We start from the raw sequence: 22,806 nt of genomic DNA, 5'->3' as shown, positions 1-22,806 counted from the left end.
ATTTGAATACCAAAAAACTTACCAAAAAAAAAGACCAAAAAAAAAAAAATTTACTTTTTTACCAATAAAAAAAAAAAGTAGTAAAAAATATACCATCATTCAAAATGTAGAACAACGATACCAAAAAAAACACAACTTCAATAGGGGCCCTCACTAGTGTGAGTTCTTCACTCTTGATAAATCTTCCCCCTTGAATGGCTTAGGCACAGCATCCTCATTTTCAGCAACATATAATGATTTATCAATTGTTGCTGGAATCGGTTTGATTTCAGTTCCCAATTCTTGTTCAATCTTGTATAAGGAATATCTATCATTCCAACTCATTAAATTTATAGCTAAACCCAAGTGTCCAAATCTACCTGAACGACCAATTCTATGCAAATAAGTTTCGGCAGTTTTTGGGAAATCAAAATTAATAACGACATTAACAGCTTGTATATCAATACCTCTAGTTAACAAATCTGAACAAACTAAGTTACGCACTTTACCTTGTCTAAATTCATGAAAAACTTTATTTCTTGCTTGTTGTGGCATTTTCGCATGAGAATAATAACATGAATAGCCTAATTCAGTAATTTTTTTGGCCAATAATTCAACTCGATTAGTTGAATTGCAAAAGATGATTGATTGATTGATTTGTAGTTTGGAAAATAAGGTGTTTAAGCAATGCAATTTTTGCTTCTCCTCCACAAAAGCATAAAATTGTGATATACCCTTCAAAGTTAATTCATCCATAAGATTAATTTCATATGGTTTATTCAAATGTTGATCCATAAAATGCTTCACTGTGATGGGGAAAGTGGCAGAAAACAACAATGCTTGTCTATGTGGGGGGAAGAATTCTAATATTTGTTCTATTATATTCTTAAACTCTCTTGACAACATCTTATCAGCTTCATCCATGACAAAAAGTGGACATTCTGATAAATCGGCAAGTTTCCTCGATGCTAAATCTAAAACTCTACCAGGGGTACCAACTAATATATGAACAGGATCATTTAATCTAACAATATCATCTCGTAATGAGGTACCACCTGTGGTTACCATACACTGAACTCCTAAATGTTTGCCCAACGTTCTCACAACTTGCGACGTTTGCAAGGCCAATTCTCGTGTAGGTACTAATATCAAAGCTTGTATTTTGTTTAATTTGGGTTTACACAATTGTAAACAAGGGATAATAAAAGAAGCAGTTTTACCAGTACCATTTTTAGCTCTAGCAAGGATATCTCTACCAGCTAAAGCCATAGGAATAGACTCTTCTTGAATTGGTGACGGTTTTTCAAATCCAGCTTCAAAAATACCCATGAGTAATTCTCTTTTCAAATTGAATTCTTCAAATGATTTACCTTTGGTGTTTAAAACATCATCAGTTTGTGGTCGGGTGTCCTTTTGAGGAAGGTTAAGGTTTTGTTTCCAATCGTTAACCTCAGTCATGATCAAATTAAAATGTGAATGTTTTTATGAGGAATTTGTGAAAAGTATTGATTAATGGTAAAAAGTAATAAGGTAGTCCTGATTGTGGTGAAAGGTTAAAGGTGGTTTATTTCAATTGGTGGGAAAAAGTTTTTCTTCGTTGAACAAAAGAATTGGGTTATACACTACCAAACTTACAGCACTACCAGTTGCAGTTTATATTAACAAAAGAATCTATACACTTTATACCAAAAGGGTTTCTCAGCCAAAGCTTCCTCTTCGTCAGCGATTTCCTGCTTCAAAACCTCAACATCAATCTCACGTCTACCAGTATCCAAATCAATTTGGTCTAGTTTCACCCACAAGTGGTTCCATGTCCTGTGATATGTTTTATGAGCCACAAATATGACAACGATGAGGGGTAGTGATAAACAATTTTGCCAAAATGTAACTACATCAGCTCCAGTCTCACCTATGGGAAAAATGCTAACCCAAATCAACACAGCAATGATGAAAATCAACAATGCCATACCAGTCCAAGACCCAAATGTGCCCAAGGGAGATCTAAATATAATTTCATCTTTAGACCTACCTTGTGCATACAATGCCCATCTCCATCTCAAATGAGTTAAGTTGATGAATCCCCAGATAAAGAACGATGCTAAGGAGCAAACAGAAAAGAACCACGTGAAGACAGCACCTTCGTTTTCATTTACAACGAGGAATCCTAAGAGACCAATGAGGGTGGTAATGGCAATGGCAACTAATGGCCTTCCTTGCCTGTCTATATATCCAAACACTTCCGGAATTAGTCCTTGTGCGGATAAAGAGGCCATTGTACGTGAAGCACCATACACTGAAGAGTTTCCCACAGATATCACAGCAACAATAATAACTGCATTCATTATATGCGGAACAACTTTGATACCTCCTTGGTTTATGGCAATAACAAAAGGTGACGCAGCAATACCCTCTCCATCTAATAAATCCGTATTTGTGTAAGGTACCAAGCAGCCAATCACAATTGATGTGAGTAAGTAGAAAATAGTCACTCTCCAAAACACCTGTTTGGTGGCTTTGGGAAGTGCCTTTCGTGGATTTTCCGTCTCTGCGGCAGCCAATGCAACCAATTCAATACCACCAAACGAAAATGCAGCACTAATGAAAACTGAACAAACTCCTTTGAAACCGTGGTTGAAAGCACCAGGGTTATACCAATACCTCCCACCAATGTATCCTTGATCACCAACACCACAAGTGATGCAAATTCCCAAAATTAAGAAACCAATAACTGCCAACACTTTGATGATAGACAAAACAAATTCAACTTCACCGTATCCCTTAACACCAAATAAATTGATTGAAGATATGACCACCCATATAATTGCCACCCAAGCTGCTGGACTGATTGATGTATTCCAGAACTGAATCGTCATTGCTGCCGCAATAATTTCTGATGGGTATGATATTGCCCAACTGACATAATACATCAAGGCTAAACAAAACCCCCATGATGGATCAACAAATCTAGTAAAGAATGCATTAAACGATCCACTAACAGGAAATTGCACCGATAATTCACCAAGAGCGTTAACAACTGTCAAGAGAGCATATCCAACAATGACATATCCTATGAGTACAGCAGCAGGACCACCATTAGCCAAAGCATAACCACTACCAACAAATAAACCAGTACCTATACTACCACCAATGGCAATCATTTGTAGATGGCGAGACTTTAAACGCCTAGCTAAGGGATGTTTTGCCGATGCTAGAATAGATTTCTCCATTGGCGTCAAATTGGATACATCTATTCCATCCTCTTCCAAATCTATAGGCTTGAAGGAATCAATAAACCTTTGAAAATGGGAACGCGATTCAGATGAATCGGTGAAATCTATCGATTTGCTAGAGGATGAAGGATCTCCACCATCCGAGTCTATCTCCCTAGTGGCTGTCTGCTTCTCAATATCAGAATACCCCATTCTTGAACTATGGTTGTCTCAACGACTTTACTTCAGAAGAAACAGTTGTATCATTATGTGAAAATTTTCACAAACTGTGGCTCTATCACAAATTGGATTACGAACGGCATTTTTTTGTGTTTTATTGTTTATACCAATATTAGTTTTCAATTACGATGAATTGTGTTTTGTGTACAAAAAAAGAAAAAATGAACAAGTTAGATACAGTACAAGCATCCCATATGGCTAGCATCTATCTATATATTCTTTTTTGGCAAGGTTCCCGCAATCATTTGGTCATACAATGGACATGTTTTGTTTGTCCTTATATGGCCAAATGATCCACAACTTTTACACCTCCTGGTGGTGGAGTTTCCTTTACCAATTCCTTTTCCACCAATCACATAAGAGCCATCAGGTAACATGACTGTATTCGCATCAATAATTGTCGCGCCAGCAGCAGCAGCAGCATGAATAGCATCATTAGGTGGCTTCTTTGCTTTGCTTTGTTTAGCCCTTTTTTCCAAATTGGCAAGTTTCTCCTCCAATGCCTTTCGACGAAGTTTATTCAATTCAGCATCATTTGTAGGCAATATCTCATCAACGTCAGCATTCTTTAGTAATTCATCTTCAAGCAACTTCTTTCGCTTGATGTAAGCTCGTATCAACCTGGGGTCTGTGATGGTTTCAACTTTCCGTTGCACAACTCCGTTTTGATCACGAACTCTTCTTGTGATACGTAAAACTTTTTCTTCTTTGGGTTCTTGTCGTTGATCCTTCTCTTTGGTGTCTTGTTCCAACTTGCTGACAAAGTATTTCTCATGATCAGCAGGTTTGTATTCGTTGTAGATCTGCTGATATGAACCATGATCAACCAATGAACTTCTCTGCGAATACCATATTCTTTTGATCTCTTGTTCGTATAACTTTTGATTATGAGCAGCCGCGTTACTCTTTGGCACAATCTCAGGCGGTGGCGGAAACAACGGTTTAAAGGGATTCTTTTGTGTGGCACGTAACATTGAGTATCCCAATCCAATACCTGAAGGGTCTCCCTCTCCATTTAATTGCAACATACCCTTGGTTTGATTGGCAACGACAAAGTTTCTCGACAAGTTCCAAGGTGCCATCTCTTCCTCCGCTTCGATGTCGTCCTGCTCTTTATTTTTTTTCTTTTCCTTTTCCCTCTTTGACTCTTCACTCTCCGAAGGGTCAGTTGTCTCCTCTTTTTTCTCCATTTCCTTTCGTTTCCGATTACTCATGAGTTTTGATTCATCGCCAAACAAAGTTGCCATATCCTCCAATGCTTGTTGGCCAGACTGCATTGCATCCATCAATGAGGAATCCTCTGGGGTAATCATGCTTCGTATATCCTCCTCTGTGGGGATCACATCGTTCATACCTCTAACTTTCCAAAATCCTTGGTCATCACCTTGTCTTTGGTACTCCATGAACTCCTTCAACCGTTGTCTATTTTGCATATCTGTTTGCTCTGGAAAATGTTTTGACACATCCTTGACTGAAATACGTGGTGCTCCTTTTGAATTCATCACTCTGTAAACAATCATTTTCAATCTATTTTTGGATATATTTGTCACCTTACGAGAATGAGGAGCAGGAATCTCCACGGGGAATACATTTCCAACCGCAAAGTTGACATTCATTGTGCGTAAATAATATTTCTGATGTGAACCGGCACCTTGAGATCTTATCAATAGAAAGTCGGTACTTCTTGGTTCGTGTTTGAAGATAGGAGCTCTCACCATGTTATTATACAATGTGGGTACAAATTCACCTGGAGAGACCTCTCCAAAATTCCAAAAGGGCGATCTATCTTCAACACCCAAAACATGAGTTTCTCCAAATTGGGCTTTTGGACGGGAACTGTCATCCGGACTTCGTTTCCTGTAGTAGTTTATCAACTTTGACCCCATACCAAAGTTGGATAATATAGGAGGATATTGCTCCGCATACTCCAATGTTATCATGTTTGCCGTGTCAGCAACAGTCAAATCAGTTGTTTTTGCAAATATTTCATGCAAAGATTTACCCTTGTCTTTTTTCTTTTTCCGTAACTTCAATTTCGAAAAGCTCATTAAAGTACCTGGTCGGACATGGAAAACTGGGCGGTGGAAAGCCCTAGCTTCAGCTTTGGAAAGTTTGACCTTATAGTATGGTGTTTGTAATCTCATAGCCGGAACAGAATGCTCAATGGTTAGGTTACTCAAGTGTGATCTCTGTTTAGTGTTGTAGTTTCTCCGTAAAAGCTCATATTCTTTATCATTTGACAAATTGAACCTGTCGAAAGGCTGTATGCGCTTTGGTTTGGCCTTCTGTGTTGGAACAAGTAACAAATTAGGATCATTCATGTCAAGTTTCAACTTATCGAGATCGATTTGTCCATCAAACACGTCAAATTCATCGTCCAGGTTTAAATCCCATTCTTTGATGGACTTGGCTGTGTAATCACCGTTGATAATTGCGTCATCATCCCAGTCTGCGGTTGATAATATCAAGTCTTTGGAATAGTCCTTGAATTTGTCATTGTTAAGCCAATCCCGCTTCACATAATCAAGCGGTTTTATAAATGAATCCAATGACGTGCTTTTCTCTTGCAAGTTTTTAATGAAATCCAAGTCATGCTGAGTAATCTCAGTCACGTTCTTTTCCCTGGTCTCACGGATGAGCTTTCTTTGATCCATTTGAAGCTCTAAGTTTACCTTTGGAGTTAAATGTCTCATTACTTTTTTGCAAGTGATGTATGGCCTCTTGTACCTGTAAAACATTGGCTTGGGGAGGAAAAACTTGAAAAAGTCCAATGGTTTGTCGTTGGAATAGGAGGGGAAGTAATGTTTGATGTTTCGTTTGACTCGCCTTTTCTCTAGCTTAGCTATTGCTGTAAGTACCTTCTGTCGTATCTCCGCTCTCCGCGTCTTCTTTGCCTCCTGTTCATGTGTATCCTCAAATATGCCACCTAAGTCATTCATCCCATTGTTTTCTTGCTCAATTAGATGATTGTTAGACTCGAGATTGTCTAGGTCATCCCCAAACATTGCATCAAACTGGTCATCAGCCAAGTGTTGTGCCTGCTCTTCGTCAGCAAATTTCACATCTACATGATTGTGTACCTTCTCGGATGGCTCGACTGATCCCTCTTTTAGTATTCGATCAAACTCTTCATCATCCATCTGCTTTGCTGGCTCTTCTTCTAATTCAGCCAACTCATCTATATCTTCATAATCGACTGCATCATCGGCATGAACAGTTTTCTTTTCCAGAAAGATTTCTTCAATAACTTGATCATCAGGTATGTCTGCGTTTCCATATAGACTCTCTTGATTCATGGTCCATAGGATAAAGGTTTGAAGTTGTTTTTTTTTTTTTTGTTCCTTTTGATAAACATGGGCGTTGAGAGATTTATATATAAGCCAAGGATAAAGAACCTAGTGTTGGTGTTGTTAAACGGTGATTATCCTAGTGTAAACTACGACGAAGATGATGATTTGAGGCTATACACATTGAGATGTCCATTGCAGTACAAGTCTTTTATACAGAGCCTCCTGCCAACAACTGTGTTGCTTCAATACAACACATTGACTGAGTTATCGCAGTTGCTAAATGTGCTACAGAACCGTCACGTTATTGTATCAATGGATCCTAAAGCTGTAAGTGTGATTTCTACCAAGTCCATAATAACTATACAACTAGTCCGGTATCTATGTCAAAAATATCATTGCGATTTGATCTCGATGAAGAATTTTGAGGCATCCATAGCAGGGGTGGGGGAAATTATTGATCTTGGTTTCCCCATCAAACCAACATACGAAGATTCCCATGACAATGTATTGTATATACCAAAGACTTGGGATAACTGGAGCAAGATTGTGCTACACGGTAAATCAGTTGCGTTACCAGAGGAAGAACTAGCTGGGGTAATACGCAATGAGGAAACACTTCAACAACTTGATGAGTCTACAGATGATACCTTTTTAGATGATTATTTAGAAAAGTACACCAGGCAGGAAAAAGCCAAAGAACCAGAGATCACAGTACCAAAGACTTTGCATGAGTTTGTACAAGCTGTATTTGAATAAATGATTTTTTTTTAGAAAAATTGTAGCCACATCGCATGAACCTTATGCCAGATCCAACCACAGACGAACCATTATCATCCACTGCTTCAAGGCTATCCATATCACAGGATGATGCTGGCCGACTGCAGGTGCGTGAATTGTTGATGGATGATGCTTCAGCTGTCTCAGAAGAGGACGCAATTGATGTCCCTACCCAACATAAGCGAAGAAGATCTTCAGCAAAGGAAAAGGTGCATAAAAAGAAATTGAAAAAAAAGAATGCTGTACCTAGCCTAGTAATTGACTTAAAGGAGGGTAGACTCCCTGTGAAAAACATAAGACCTTTGATTTTGCAAGTGTTTAATGTCGGTCAGAAGCAGAGCTGGTGTAAAATTGAACACCCTGAGAAGGTGAAAAATGTTTGTGTTTGTTTTGCTCATGGCATTGAAGAGAAAGATCCAATAAAGGAGCTCCCATTTATCCAAAATTTCACCAACGTGATTAAATCAGTGCTTCCCGGAAGTAAGGATTATCTCTACGATCCATTAAATACAATCTGCTCCTTACCGCTCACCAAAAATGAAAAGAAAGCAATTCTAGATAAACTGAAACTGGAAAAGATTACCATAAAAGATCTATTACTCGGTGAAAAGCAATTGCAGGAATTGGAGTATCCCACCGTAGGTTCAAAAACAAAGCCACTGCCAACAGGACAGTCGCGAATTTTTGCCCTAGATTGCGAGTTTTGTAAAGCAGAGAATATACATGTGTTGACACGCATTTCTTTGATTGACTTTGACGGAAATGTGGTGTTTGATGAATTGGTTAAACCAGTGGAGGAAATTACCGATTATGTCACTAAATATTCGGGTATCACCAAGGAGTTACTACAAGATGTCAACACGTCAATCGAACAAATTCAACAATTGTTTTTGGAAACTGTTTTTCAGGAAGACATCCTAGTTGGCCATTCTTTGGAATCCGATTTACGGGTTATGAAAATCGTCCATGAAAAAATAGTCGATACTGCTATCACATATGAACATGCGAGGGGCCCCCCATCAAAACCATCTTTAAGATGGTTGACAAAAACGTTTCTTGGTAGGGAGATACAAGCGGGGGAGGACAACGGCAATGGCCATTCGTCGGTCGAAGATGCTAAAGCATGTTTAGACTTGGTGAAGTTGAAGATTCAAGAAGGAAGATGTTTTGGAACCAATGTGGGTGAAATTCCCATCTTTGAAAGGCTAACGCAAAAGGGGGTTAAACCATTTCTTGCTGCGTATACCCCACAAGCATCAGCTAATGAAGTAGTTGTCACCAATGATGATGATATAGTGGAAGCTGTACAATCGCACACTGCCGACCTCAGCATCATTGAGTTAAAGGACTTACAATATAACCTTCAGTGGGATACCCCATCTGAGTTTTACGATGGTATATTGGACTATAATGTCACAGAAGCATACAAGAGGACCAACTCACGACTCGAATCCATTTATAAATTATTACCAGAACATACTCTATTTATCCTAATCTCACAACTGTCCAACCCCACAGTGATGCAAAAATTGCGCAAGATTCGTGGCAACTTTCAACGACTAGAAAGAGAAGGTGTATTGGATTTGTCCCAGTTGCCCAAGGAGGAACTGTGGGATGCCGACAAATCAGATCAATTAGTTGCCGAAACTACCAAGGCAAGGGAATCGTTAATGTTTATAAAAATAACCTAAATAGATTGCTCTTCTTTCACCTCTTTCAAGTACTGCCATTTCTGGTCATTTAAATTGATAAACGACTTGTGTGATGTAGTTTTGTGGCTCTGATTTGTCTTGACCCATCCTTTCAATTGTAATGAGTTAGCACCTTGTCCGTCCTGATCAAAAGAAAACCAATCATTAATCCAGGTTATAGATTCACCAATGGTGTCATGTATGGGAACTGGCACGTTTCTTGATTGTGGAACTGGGGTGTTTGTACCGCTTTGAGAGAACATTGCTGAAAAAGAGAAGTGGGGATTCAGATTTTCATGCGAGCTGAATTTATTTCCCATACACAAAGAAATAGTACTTACAAGCCACCACCCAACTGAAAATAATGTGCTTCTATTACACCAATGTTTTCCATATCCATGTTTTTGGGGGTATCGTTGAGATCAAACATCACACCATCAAACAAAAATTACAACGAATTTTCCTTCTTCTTTAGAATATTAGAATATTTCTTCATAAACTACTCAATTGGTGTAATTCGTTTCAATCTAAACGTGCGGTCGCCGCTACACCCATCAGTAATTTTTATTTTGATATAGTTTGAATCATTCTTCGCTTTCGCTTCTTTCAAAGGTCCACCTATTATGGCTATTTTTGTCAAAGCAAAACCATTGTTCTCACCTCGTGGCGAATCGATGGCTGGAGTGGAGGATTCACTATGTTTTTGAGGGAAGTCGTCTAGTTGTTCGTAATTCGACACTTTATCAATTAATGAGTGGTTCGGCTACTGTGGGAAAGAAAATGTATCTATTCCATTGCCATTTGGAAAATTGTAGTAGAAGACACCCATAATTCATCCTTTATAAATGGTACTTGTGGTTCATTTTCCGTCACAGTTAGGATCGCCCTGTGTACCAGTACCACTAATGAAAATGTATCATTTCGGTTTTATACTTCCGCGCGCGTGACTTTATCATTCCCGCTTATTTCTTATCTACTAGTACACATTTCTTCTTTATTCACTGTGAAACCACCCTTCAGCAATTGGACACCCCTAAAAGAGGTCCTTACAGTCTAGGTTAGTAGAAGAATCGATCACCTTCTGATACACACTACAGGCCAACAATTAGAATAAAACTTCGTTTTTGCGTAAAAAGAAATTCGTCTAAATTGAGCCTTCACATCAACTTTATCCCACGTTTTACCTCTCACCTTTCTCTTCCCGGGTCTTATAAAAGAAAGTGAAACCACTCATTTTTGAATTTTCCTTGTCAATTTGTCTCATCTGTTTTATAACGCTTTTTTTAACTACTCAGAATCCTCAGAATATAGGGATATCTCCTCCACCTTAACAACAAAGTTCACCGGCTTTAACATACAACCAAGTCCTTCTCATTTACTTGTTCCGGAATATCCAAAGTAGTTTAAGGAATGCTCGAGGAGACTTGTTCGCCCAGTTTGAAGAATATCAAAGTAAACGAACCTATTGAGTTTCTATACAACCACACGCCAATGATTGTCGTTCAAGGTGGAGAAATTAAACTTGACCTGAAGGCCGTCCAAGCTGCTCAAGACCTATCAAAGAGAAGAAAGCCGGATGTTTATTGTCACATCAAAAAGACTTGTGTTTTGACACGTGGTATAATTATGTACCATTAATACTTTAAATTTTAATATAATTAATTGAATTTTCTCCTAGCCACCCCCTGAAAAGAGCTACCTCATTTTGTGGCTCACAAAAAATAAAAGTATATATTTGCAGCCTGTTTCCCGTCTGCAAGCTAACCGCGGTCGTAAGAACTCAAATCCCTACACCTTTTCCATGATCCTGTTTTGTTGTCCCTCAACGGCTCTGATATTGTTTTTAAAAGCCATTGGGTTCTTTCGTGCTACATTCGCACGAACGATGGGTAATAACAAATTCCACTAGCACTTGTCTTCTTGTCTTTATTGGCATCAAAGAGATTTCTTTGATGCTTCATCGTTGGTAAGGGGAACATTAATGAGGGGGTGCTAGATGTGTTGAAAGAATGTTTATTTTATGGTTGGTACCCCTGGATTTCCCCATCCAATCAAGACCAGAGGAATTGCACAAAAACCCTCCGAGAGCAAAATCAACTTTGGGAATACCCAGTAAGTATTATTGGATCTGGAAGATTATATTGGAAAACAAAACCGAATTTGTTTTCCAAAAGGATGACAACTGTCCGATCATTGTCAGATGTGATAGCTCATCAGGTACGTATATACTTTTTTATTTATGATCTGTGTAATATATTCTGTAAAATTTCCTGTGAAAGCAGCTTTGTTGAATTGGGTTGTACTCTATTCCTTACTTTTAGTGACCTTCAACAACCATGAAAGAGATTATGAGCTGTTCAATCGTCCCTAGCTTTGTGGCTGTTCTCTGCGTAGTAAATCTGCAACAATGTAGTAGATCAATGGCAAGAACTAATCAGAAGCATTTGAGCTATCACTATAGCAACTAGTCCTACCCCTGAATCTTTGGAAACAAAGCGACTTTTTGAGTTTTTATGGCGCTCAGAGAAACACATGCCAAACCAGGTCGAACTTGTTAAAATTGTAAAATCACACTCCTCAATAAATTTCAAAAATCACACAATACGCCCTAAGTCTCTTTTCAAACTCAAATCAAGACTTCAGATCAATTTTAGCAATACTCTTGGTTATGCAAACTCCAAAGTGGAGGTGTGGTTGTAATGTATTAAGCGGTTAACAGCAGCTATGAAATACTTGGTGACTACAGTGGCGGAAGATTGACCACCTGCTTTGACATATGTGCAGCCATCAATCCAGTTTATTCCAAACTCCTTTTGCTGTTGATACCAATGTTGACCAGTCTGTAAATATCGCCTTGGCCATGGCCGTGTAATTACTTCCAAACCCACAAGTACTGCACAATAAAACACATTCATTACAAAAAAGATATCTCACATAGATGTGAATCAAAGACGATTCAAATATGTGACGGTAATTTAGATTATGTAAATGATAATCTATGAGGTGTTTTCAGTTGGACAAAAGAGATGATTAGCATACTACATGTGCTCAAGTTCCCATAGGACAAAGTTTGCATCAAGATCGAACCTAATGACAATTGAGATGATGAGTGTTTCCTGGTTTAATCTTATTTCCTCCCTTCTTCCGTTTACTTCAGCACATTGGATAGCTTTTTCAGCTTCTTCTCCCGACATAGTGAGCTCCACATCTCTTGTATGTAACAAAAAGGATCATCGTGCGACTTTGACATCGATCTGTTCCCATTTCTTTAACTACATGAGATTTAGCGCTATACTTGTCACTGAATTATGATTGAAATGTTGACATATTTATGGTGTACAAAAGTGTAAACAGAAGTTTTCCTTCCATATTTGATTATTTCTCGGCTTTATACATCTTATCACGTGATAATGATTGGAAATTCTTTACCAGAAAACCTCTTCGCTGTTGAAGAGATTGCTCAATCTATCATTGGAAAGATCTTAAGTAAAACGGTAGCAACAGTGCAACTTTGAAAACGTTCCCTGTTTCATTTATCTAATGTTAAAATTATATTTACATTTAGGAAGGGAATATATGGCCCGCAGTGGATACCCATAATTCTGGGCTGGTGATGCTTCCACTAAACCATTACAGATAGTACGTAGAGAGTATGGGAAGGCACTTCCACCTATTGTGGTGCTCTTTTTAGTCTCTGCGACAATAACAACACTTCTACAATACCACTATTCACTGTGAAATGTATACCAAAGGACGGAGCATTACCTTTTGGCGGCAGCAACAAGAATTGAAAAGACAAATTAAGGAGCTATAAATTGCAAACCCAGTGTACCAGATAGAGATTGACTACTTTATTCAAAAATACATGCTTTTCGTAAAAAGTGAGCGTAGGTTTTTTTGCACAAAAGACGGTCCAACTTGTCTAAATGATGAACACTTCATCAAGTTACCCCAAAATGTGACCTGTTACTTCCTCTTTGGACGAACAAAAGAAACATCTGAACGCTAAGGAACTTTCGTATCTCCATCTTTGCATCAACCCACCTTACCTTTACATTGATTCAAGAGCCACACATCTTTCCTTATATCGAATGCCTATACTCTATTTGACTTCTCGTAATTGCTCACTAAAACAAACATAGATGAATTTCTTTTTCGGTTTACAATTAGCGATGACTATTGTATTTGAACAAAGAAGAAAAGATAGCCAAATGTGCTTTTGAAGGATATACGAGGTTGTGTGTAATCGCTTGTAAGTTTACTTTACACCGTTCTAATACTTTGCAGCCATGGACATAATCAAAAGAGTTACACAAAACACTAGTCTCTTCTACGTAAGACCAAGAAAATTAGTTTTTCATTTTTGTGGATAGTACGTTGGTATTCAAAACGTGGGTAAATGGATAAAAACAATCATCGTGAAACAATCAGCGTGTGAAAAACAAAGGAAATTGCTTATATGGAGATATATCTATTATACTCAATGCAACTCAATTGCATGTACCTATTTTACAACCCACACTTAAATGGGTGCTAGGTGCAATTCTCAATTGCTATTGCATGTAGACAAAAGAAACGGGGGTAAATTGTAATTTGCCTTTTGTTACGAGTCTCCATGACGTTCAAATCCGTTAACAAAACATTTCTATTGCCAAGAAGTGAAATTTCCCTTCTAAAGATAGATTTTTTGATTTCTTGATGGATACACGTGGGCCCCAATTTAGATTTCAATTTTGTAACTCAAATAAACTGCTAACAAATAAAATCTTTTAACCTCTAATGCATATGCATAATCTAAAACAATAGAAAATAACACAAATTGAACGCTTATCAAGTGAACCCACGTGGGCCCTCCCACGCGACTGATAAACCATTCAAGTACAACCTTCATGGCGTTTAATCTTGTTAATGTCCCACGACCTCTTTCACAAAGTACACAACCATTGAAAACAAAGAGATTCATTCAGTGCCACACGGTTTGTAGTTTAAGTTGGGTTTGACGTTATTTCTTTTGCAAATATTTTTCTTGTAAACGAAGGAACATTTCAATTATTTGGGAGAAGAAATCATCGACAAGCTTTTTCTTTACCCAGGGGACCCATCTTCAAGATAATTTTCTTGGTATCGTAATAAACCCTTCTTTGTCGGAGTTCGTTTGACAGGTTGATGGGACAAGAAAAAAGGGTAAAGATCTGGTCACACGAGGGGGTCTCATGAGAATACAAAGATGAAAGAAAGAGATTGGTAATTGTTTATTTCTATGTGAGATAAATTGCCTTGTGAATCAAAATAAAGTTAATTTTGAAAGTAGAACCATTCTAGTAAGAGTTTGAAAAAGACATTTAAAAGAGCACCTGAGCTCTAAAGAAAAAGTTATTACCTTTCTTTTGCCGTTTGCTATGGAAAACAATAGAAACAATACCCTAGCGCCGTAGATTGTGAAATCATACAGCTAAAAAGGCGGCAAAAAAAATTAAAAGTAAAGTTTTACCCACGAGCTCTTTCTCTCTCCGCCCTAAAAGGTAAAAAGGTGAGACCACGATGTCAACTACATTTAATACTTTGTGTCTGAACTCATCTTTATTTTTGAAAAAGAAACGTAAAACTGCAAAACAGGTTATTTCTCTGAATAATAAAAATAAAGACTAAGCTATCATTTGTTTGATGAAATTCTGGATTCACGTGCAACCAAATTTCTAACCCTTTTAAGAAGACAGCTAATCTCAATCCCTGGTGTTACATATCACCTGGTGGGCTTGGTACTGGAATTGCCCCTTCGTTGTTTTCGATTTATCTGAAGATTTCTATTTAAAGTTTGTAATATATTAAAAAAATAGAATAAAAAATTATAATCCTCACCATTGTGTAATTATTAAAAATTTATGCAAATTTAATTTGTATTCACAAAAACCATCTGCCTTTTGAGCTCATTCATCTAAGATACAAATTCCTATAAATTTCAGAAGATTTTCCCAGTTTTTTCTAAACGAAACATCCTTTTAATCTTCTTAGCATCTTTACTCAACCAAAAAGGTCTCTTATATTCAACTACACAATGTCCCTGTCATCAGATATTGAGCAAGGCCACATTCACACTACCAAAGTGAGCCAAAGTGGTGGTAAGACCGCTTTCAAGGATTATTTAGGAAAGTTTGCCGATGTTGAGGATCCATTGGAGAGAAGAAGATTGGCTTTAGAGGAGATTGATAAAGCCGGATTTGGATGGACTCAAGTCAAAATGATTATGATTGCTGGTGTTGGTTTTATGACCGATTCTTACGATATCTTTGCCATTAACTTGTCAGTTAATTTCTTGCAATGGGTTTACTGGAATGGTACTATCCCAGATTCTACAAATACATTAATCAAGGTTGCTACTTCTGTTGGTACCGTTATTGGTCAAGTTGGATTCGGTACTGTTGCTGATATTGTTGGACGTAAAAAGATTTATGGTTTGGAATTAGCCATCATGATTTTCGCTACTGTTGCCCAAGTTGTTATTGGTGAATCACCAGCTATCAATTTCGTTGCCATCTTTTCCAGTTTGAGAATATTGATGGGTATTGGTATTGGTGGTGACTACCCATTGTCTTCTATTATTTCATCTGAGTTCTCCACTACTAAATGGAGAGGTGCCATCATGGCGGCTGTGTTTTCTAACCAAGGTTTGGGTCAAATATTTGCCGGTATTGTCGCCATGATTTGTGTTGCTGGATACAAGGACGACTTGATTGGATACTCAAAGGATACCGGATGCCATGGACCTTGTGTTAAAGCATGTGATCAAATGTGGAGAATTGTTATTGGCTTTGGCTGTGTTCCTGGTTGTATCGCATTGTATTATCGTTTGACAATTGCTGAATCCCCAAGATATGCCTTGGATATGGATGAAGAAGGAAATCTCAAGAAGCCAGAAAACGCTGCAATTGAAGAAATCGGCGATGACGTTCAAATTGAAGTCCCAAAAGCCTCCTTTAAAGATTTTATCGGACATTTCGGCCAATGGAAATATGGTAAGATCTTATTAGGAACCGCAGGTAGTTGGTTCATGTTGGATGTAGCCTATTATGGTTTGGGATTGAACACGACCACTATTTTGCAAGCCATTGGATACGCTGGGGATTCCAACATTTATTGGAATTTCTACAACAGTGCCGCTGGTAACTTGATTTTGGTATGTGCCGGCTCCTTACCAGGCTACTGGTTTGCAGCAGCCACTATAGATACGGTTGGTAGGAAACCACTTCAAATATTTGGATTCATCATTTTGACAATCATTCTCTGTATCATGGGTTTCGGATATCACAAAATCGGCGAGAAAGGTCTTCTAGCATGTTTCGTTTTGGCACAATTCTTTGAAAACTTTGGACCAAACACAACCACATTTGTGGTTCCAGGAGAATCATTCCCAACTCGTTATAGAAGTACTGCTCATGGTTTGTCTGCCGCAAGTGGTAAGGTTGGTGCTATTATTGCTCAAACTTGTATTGGTACCCTTCAAAACCACAATTGTGCTAGAGACGGAAAAGCAAAAAACTGTTGGTTGAACCATGTCCTTGAAATCTTTGCATTATTCATGTTGTTGGGAGTCTTTACCAGTTTGTTGATTCCTGAGACCAAGAGAAAGACATTGGAAGAAATTTGTGAGCAATATCACGATGAAGTGGACCTCACTACAGTCGCTAGAGACAAGTTTGAAACTGCTGTCGTTGAATCTTCTGATGAGAAACAATGATTTTCTTTATAATTCGTTTAGTTTAATTTGATTGATATTTCGATAAAGATTCCCATGTAATTTGATTTTGTCACTGTTAACAAGTTTGTTGATAAATTTACTGAATTTGTAACGCAAGGATTTAAAGGTTGCGTTTGAAAAAAGAATGCAAATTTTTAGACACAACAAACCTTAATAAGTAAGTTCCTGGGGGTGATAATACTTCTACGATATCTACTCTTAATATCAAACTCATGTCAATTTTAATCGTATGTTGGATTCGATAACCTCTATTGAATTACTTGCTGGATAAAATTTGTTGCACAGTGTCAACCACAGTCGTCTTCAAATCAAGAAACGTCCATGGTAGGAATTTCTTTGTAGTTGAGTTATCAATGCGACCCAAGATTTTGATATCTTCCGGTCCACTACCTGGACTACCCTTAATTAAATTCAATTCTGGCCATTTTGCATTGATAATGTCCAACATCATTTGCACGCTAAAGTGCCCATTATTCATAAACAACCGGCGATTGGCAGCATCTTCGTTGCCCATGGCAAACACATGAGCTTTTGCAACGTCCCGAACATCAATATAGCCTCCCACTTCATTATCAAAAGTATCATTGCCATGCTTTTCCAACAAGTCACCAATCATTACATTTGACTCATTGAGGTGATTTGGATCACAAAGATAAGCTTGTGGGCCAAAAACATAGGAGGGATTGACAGCAGTCAAGGTAAACGAAGGTGTATTCATTTCCATAAACTCCCAGGCCAATTTTTCGGCAAATGATTTTGCTCCGTAGTAAGCAGTTACTGCATCAACCGTAGCATCTTCATACTTTATATTATTCCAAGACTGCTCATTAAAAGTTAGTTTGTTGTTTTTCTCATCAATATTTGAGTAAATTGCTGCATCTGACGACGTAATGACAAACCTAGTCAATTGTTGAGCAAATTTGTCCGCTGCGTTCAAAATGTTTCTTGTGCCTTGAATTGCAGGAATGATTAGGTCTTGTTCAGGATTCGTTGTTGTGTAAGTAAATGGACTAGCAGTGTGTAAGATATATGAGACATCGTTGTGCTGTTTTAATGATACGTCGAAAGCGTCCGGGGCGGCAATGTTTGGTACCACCACGTATTGAAAGTTTTGGTGGTTTACCAATTTCGCCAATTTATCTCCCTTTTCTTTTGAGCGAACAGTACCGACAACTTCGTATCCAGACTCTAAAAGAAGCTTGACAATGTGCTGAGCTATGAACCCTGAGGCACCAGTAATGTACACTTTTGGCATTGTGAGGAATGGTCTTATCTCTTTGTTGTTGAAAAAGTTGATTTTGCCGCATTTAAAATCTGTTGATAATAGTGTCGCAATATTCCAAGTCGCGCCTAGTGACTTTTCCTGTTTAGCACAGTTTAATTTATCGATATTGTTTCAGATAGCCATTACTGTATTTAGTCTACTACAAATAGAGAAAAATTGATGGGGATTTATATTTCATTCGATATCCATACTGCTCTTCAAATAACTGTGTTAGTGGTTTCTTTTAAGAATTTTGCAGTTGTGTTCTCTTTCCACCTCCCTCACAATGTAACCTATAGCTATCGTACACAACCATAACATGTTAGGGCTCTTTTAAGTAGTATAAGGGAAGGTAGTTGGCCTGTACAATCTTGAAGCCGTAGGCGTATCATTGTGCATTGTTTTCAAAGAATTTTAACTTAGTCACGTGAATTCTTGCAACCAATATAAGAAGGCTTTTACTCCCCACTAAATCAAAAATTTCAAAAAACACTTTTCCTGGCACTAACAATACTAGATGGCACCACCATTACCTATTAGAAGCTTGATTTTATTTTATTGTGACATGTTGTGCGGAAAGTGTTTGTCAAAAGTTTATTGTCCCTCATTCAAAATATTCATTTCGGTGAGCTAGTGCATCTTTCTTGATGATCTCGCATGCTGGGTTTAATGTGTCTAAGATAGTCCCATGACTTTCCGCAAAACAAGAGAGTTTGGAAAGAATGTTTGTCTTTGGACCAGTAAAAAGGGATTATATCAGAAACAGGTCAGTTATTAAATGGGGAAAAGCCCTTTTTGAGTCCAAGAGGCGAAAGCTCCCTGGAAAATTGGAGCTAAGTACATTTCTTGAGATTGGGTAGAAATTGTAGGGTTGTTGGGCTACATTTATTACATCGGTTTTGTTCATTGTGTATGATTATGGCTTCACTTGATTTTTATTACTTTTGGGCCTGGGATGCTTTTTCTCGTATGCATATCAAGATTGCAATCTCATTGATCGCAGCTATGGCTTAAGAGATGTTCATATATACTGTTTCCCAAAGCATAGTCTACAAAGTTTTACAAATCAATAAATAATACATATATTACAACCCTGGTTTTATTATTTCCTTACGTATATACCAATTATCATTGTTAGCCAAGTGATGATTGATTTCGTAGTAGTAATCCCACGCATCCTTTCTGAAAATTGGCAAGTCGCCCATTGTTGTGATATCGTAAAACTTTGGCAGATCTAAATCTTGATTAAGCTCATGATGGCGTTGGGTACATTCTTTAACAATGTTATACTCATCTTGTAATACTTTTGAATTGCATGCACCCTTTTTAGTCAATTGGTGGTACTTGTTGAAACGAGACCTTGTTTTGCTAAAGGGAGGATTAGCGCATACTTGGTCATTGACCCAGAGGCTGATGTCAGATTGGTAGTTGTGGTTGTGAAAATGGTAGTTTGTTAAAGCCTTGGCTCCATACTTGTGTTTTAATGGTTCTTTCACCTTTTTGGGAATGTATACCGACGCACCTTCAAAGTAGGTATGCCTTATAGGCAACAACTCATCCAAGGAGTGCCAATTCCAGTTTTTACAATGAACCGACATCGTGCTAAGGTCAGCTAGTTTTCCATCTTTATCAGTTGGCGGTGGAACTTCAGTATGCGACAATGCTGATATATCAATGTACAACCCGCTTTGTATATCGATGAATCTGGCGTCAATGAAGCTACGGCCATTACCTTGACGAATGTAAGTAGGTGCTACTTCCAACCAGTAGCGACCATTACCATAACGGGGATTTTCCATCACCAATGTACGATTGAAATTACGGGCCATTCTGTCCAATTGGGCAATTGGCATTTGAACGTCGATATCAGTATCCCATGGCATGTTCAATCCATTGAAAGCCCAACCCAATAAAGACCCATGGTTGATCCAACTAGCAAACCCATTCACCTCAGCAAATTGAAACCACGCACGTATTATATGATGCATAACACTTTGACGTTCGCGATCACTAATGTATCTTTTGAAAAATGGGTATGCAATGTGATGAGATTTGCCTTGCAACATATCAGTATAAATCCAAGCATATTTAAAGTAACGATCAGTGTGATCGACTAAGTGGTTGTTAGAATATTCGAGAAACTCAAGATACTCCAACTCCTCTGGTGTAATGGTTTGATTGTTGAGTTTTTCCTGCAAGCCAAAGATTTCCACATCGGGTTTAAAAATAAAGTCATCTGGCTCAATGGCAACCTGTTTTTGTAAATCAACAATTGGCTTTCTTGTGAAATTTGCATTTGCAGTTTGATGCAATTGTTTCATTTTGTTCACCAATTGATCTGATTTGACTGGCACAGTTTTATGATTTCCAAATCTCTTCTTTCCAATTACTGGCACTTCAATCAATGATTCATCGGTGGCAATCACGATACGTTGAGGCAAGGGATGAGAGCAGTAAAGATTGACAGCACCACGTTGGATCTTTGTTTCGTAACCCTCCAATTTATGTCCACTCACTGAGCCATACTTGACCAAAGATGGCTCACAATAAGTACCCGAGGGGGATGCCAATTTAGCTTTATTCAATAAATGATTCGATGCTGATAAATCAACCCAATCGTCCCAGTGGAAGTAAATACCTCTTGAGTCACCTATCTTTGACTCTAGCGAGTGCTGCTGTTCAATGACATAATTGTACAAGTCTAATGCAATATTTTTTGGGTTGAACTGGGTGCTCTTGTGATATGCTAATGCATGTGCCTCAAGCTCCGCCTGATTGATTTCCGTTGTGAGGAAGATGGTAGCAGTTTTGTATAAGCAAAGAAGCAATAGTAGAAAAGGAAGTAAAGCTCTGAGCTTTTTGTTGTAAAAACGTGGAATAGTATGCGAAGTGGTGGAGATTGTTGCCAGTTTCTGTGATTGAGGTAGCTGTTGGTGATGTATATAGTGGTTTAGCTGATGCAGGTTAACATGATGTAGGTGGTAGCTATAGCTCATTTTAACGTAGTCGTGACTATATGAGAAAATGTGTTGTTCAACAAAGTGGCAGCAAGTTTGGTTGCAAGATATGAAATTTGAAAAGCTTTGGTTGAAAGCTTAGACAGGATGTTTAGTGTAGTTGCGCTGTTGATTGTAGCCGGCCAGAACACTATACGATGACAAATATAGTCCGTGTCCCTCGATGTAATCTGGTATGAAGAAAAGAGAAAAAGCTTCACCTAGGTTGATTAAAATTTTTTCTTTGAAAGACAGTGGGTGGGTATATTAATGGTTGAGCTTTTGTCTCCGGTGAAAATGAAAATAAAATATAAAAATAAAAAAATAAAAAAAGGAAAATTTTTATTGTTTTTTTTTCGCAAGGCACAGCCATGTATAAGCCAACCGATGAACAAAAATAAGCAATTTGATTAGCGTGTCTCCTTTATCTATAGAGAGGTACATATAGGCTCATGTGACACTACTGTAGTCAATGTGTGCCTACACTGCTACTGTCATATCGATGGTGTTTTCTCTAAATCCAGCATTTCCTTCTACTCATCTGATTGTTTGGTTTTGTGGCTGAAACTTATTGTTTATTTTACTTTATTTTTTTTTGGTTGTTGTTGCTAACTAGAGTTTGCTATTTACTCGTGTGATACTACTTTGCTATAGTAAATAAATATTTTGTGCGGAAGAGGACAAGAGAAAAAAATACAAATATTTTGAGAGATGCAGAATCTGGAGTCATGCAGATGTAATGCAAATTATTGCTGACAAAGGATTAAGTTCAATTCAATCACGAGACGGGAGGGAAAAAGCACCAAGTAAGTGACCCTACTCTCTGTTGCAACCCTTAGATGACCATTATTGGTTTGTGCCGCTGCGGTGGCGTACGTTTCCAAGATCATCTTCCCCCAATCTAATATGATACACAAAACACTTCCCCTATGACGACACAAGCGAAAAGATTATTTTGTATCCCCATTCACACGACCTCTCCCATTATGGTTAAATTAATTCTTCAACAAACAATAGGAATAGAAGACACTGTCCTGCATATGAGCCAGCAATGTCATGTCTAAAATGTGCTTTTAGTGACGCACTCATGACCACGCCATTATTACAATCACTTATTATTGGTCACCTTTAGACACCGTACCAGTGGCACCTCTAGTATTCACCGTAGTTACTAGATAATCCACCCACTAAAGGCGTTTTGTTCCTCATGCACTTAACACAAAGCCTAGGGTGGAAACCGATAACGTCTATATGCTTGGCATTGTGGTCCCCACGCGATAGATAATTTTGTAATCTTTTGTTTTTGCGTGTAAAATTATAGCTCTAAAAATAAAATTTGTCAACAAACAAAAACATAGCCAACTTGACCTTTGAGTAACTGGTCAAGCTAAGCCCCTCAGGGGGATCACCAACAGTAATCGTAATCTTTTGATGAACACCTTTATTGTCTAAACCGAACTCCCCTATTGTTTAAATCTCAGGTACAGAATTGAACTTACGCAGAGAAACGCGGTTGCCGCGAAATTGATAAGAAAATATGACTTTTTGTTTTTGTCGCATAGATCCGAAACACGACATCAAGGCTGTAAATCTCTATTTACCTC

The 22,806-nt window shown here is 38.1% G+C and overlaps 9 protein-coding genes across 9 annotated transcripts; 3 read left to right on the top strand and 6 right to left on the bottom strand. All coding sequences in view use genetic code 12, as the record gives it.

The window, feature by feature from the left end:
* Positions 1-153: 153 nt before the first annotated feature.
* On the bottom strand, positions 154-1,437 carry CORT_0A07540 (hypothetical protein; the record flags this gene model as incomplete). The annotated part of the gene is made up of 1 exon (XM_003866531.1): positions 154-1,437. The coding sequence occupies one exon, from the start codon at positions 1,435-1,437 to the stop codon at positions 154-156; it is 1,284 nt and encodes a 427-aa protein (XP_003866579.1).
* Positions 1,438-1,637: 200 nt separating this feature from the next.
* CORT_0A07530 (Gap4 amino acid permease) lies at positions 1,638-3,401 on the bottom strand (the record flags this gene model as incomplete). The annotated part of the gene is made up of 1 exon (XM_003866530.1): positions 1,638-3,401. The coding sequence occupies one exon, from the start codon at positions 3,399-3,401 to the stop codon at positions 1,638-1,640; it is 1,764 nt and encodes a 587-aa protein (XP_003866578.1).
* Positions 3,402-3,637: 236 nt separating this feature from the next.
* Positions 3,638-6,724, bottom strand: CORT_0A07520 (Taf145 protein; the record flags this gene model as incomplete). Its single annotated transcript, XM_003866529.1, has 1 exon — positions 3,638-6,724. One exon carries the CDS (start codon positions 6,722-6,724, stop codon positions 3,638-3,640), a length of 3,087 nt encoding a protein of 1,028 aa, XP_003866577.1.
* A 57-nt stretch (positions 6,725-6,781) lies between these two features.
* CORT_0A07510 (hypothetical protein) lies at positions 6,782-7,474 on the top strand (the record flags this gene model as incomplete). The annotated part of the gene is made up of 1 exon (XM_003866528.1): positions 6,782-7,474. The coding sequence occupies one exon, from the start codon at positions 6,782-6,784 to the stop codon at positions 7,472-7,474; it is 693 nt and encodes a 230-aa protein (XP_003866576.1).
* A 35-nt stretch (positions 7,475-7,509) lies between these two features.
* CORT_0A07500 (hypothetical protein) lies at positions 7,510-9,186 on the top strand (the record flags this gene model as incomplete). The annotated part of the gene is made up of 1 exon (XM_003866527.1): positions 7,510-9,186. One exon carries the CDS (start codon positions 7,510-7,512, stop codon positions 9,184-9,186), a length of 1,677 nt encoding a protein of 558 aa, XP_003866575.1.
* Positions 9,183-9,506, bottom strand: CORT_0A07495 (hypothetical protein; the record flags this gene model as incomplete). Its single annotated transcript, XM_003866526.1, has 1 exon — positions 9,183-9,506. The coding sequence occupies one exon, from the start codon at positions 9,504-9,506 to the stop codon at positions 9,183-9,185; it is 324 nt and encodes a 107-aa protein (XP_003866574.1).
* Positions 9,507-15,241: 5,735 nt separating this feature from the next.
* Positions 15,242-16,921, top strand: CORT_0A07490 (Pho84 hypothetical proteinigh-affinity phosphate transporter; the record flags this gene model as incomplete). The annotated part of the gene is made up of 1 exon (XM_003866525.1): positions 15,242-16,921. The coding sequence occupies one exon, from the start codon at positions 15,242-15,244 to the stop codon at positions 16,919-16,921; it is 1,680 nt and encodes a 559-aa protein (XP_003866573.1).
* A 277-nt stretch (positions 16,922-17,198) lies between these two features.
* CORT_0A07480 (Grp1 protein) lies at positions 17,199-18,197 on the bottom strand (the record flags this gene model as incomplete). Its single annotated transcript, XM_003866524.1, has 1 exon — positions 17,199-18,197. One exon carries the CDS (start codon positions 18,195-18,197, stop codon positions 17,199-17,201), a length of 999 nt encoding a protein of 332 aa, XP_003866572.1.
* Positions 18,198-19,291: 1,094 nt separating this feature from the next.
* Positions 19,292-21,202, bottom strand: CORT_0A07470 (hypothetical protein; the record flags this gene model as incomplete). Its single annotated transcript, XM_003866523.1, has 1 exon — positions 19,292-21,202. The coding sequence occupies one exon, from the start codon at positions 21,200-21,202 to the stop codon at positions 19,292-19,294; it is 1,911 nt and encodes a 636-aa protein (XP_003866571.1).
* Positions 21,203-22,806: the final 1,604 nt, after the last annotated feature.

Source organism: Candida orthopsilosis, assembly GCF_000315875.1.
Source record: "Candida orthopsilosis Co 90-125, chromosome 1 draft sequence".
Classification (NCBI taxonomy): domain Eukaryota; kingdom Fungi; phylum Ascomycota; class Pichiomycetes; order Serinales; family Debaryomycetaceae; genus Lodderomyces; species Lodderomyces orthopsilosis.
This window is presented reverse-complemented; position numbering and strand designations above follow the sequence as displayed.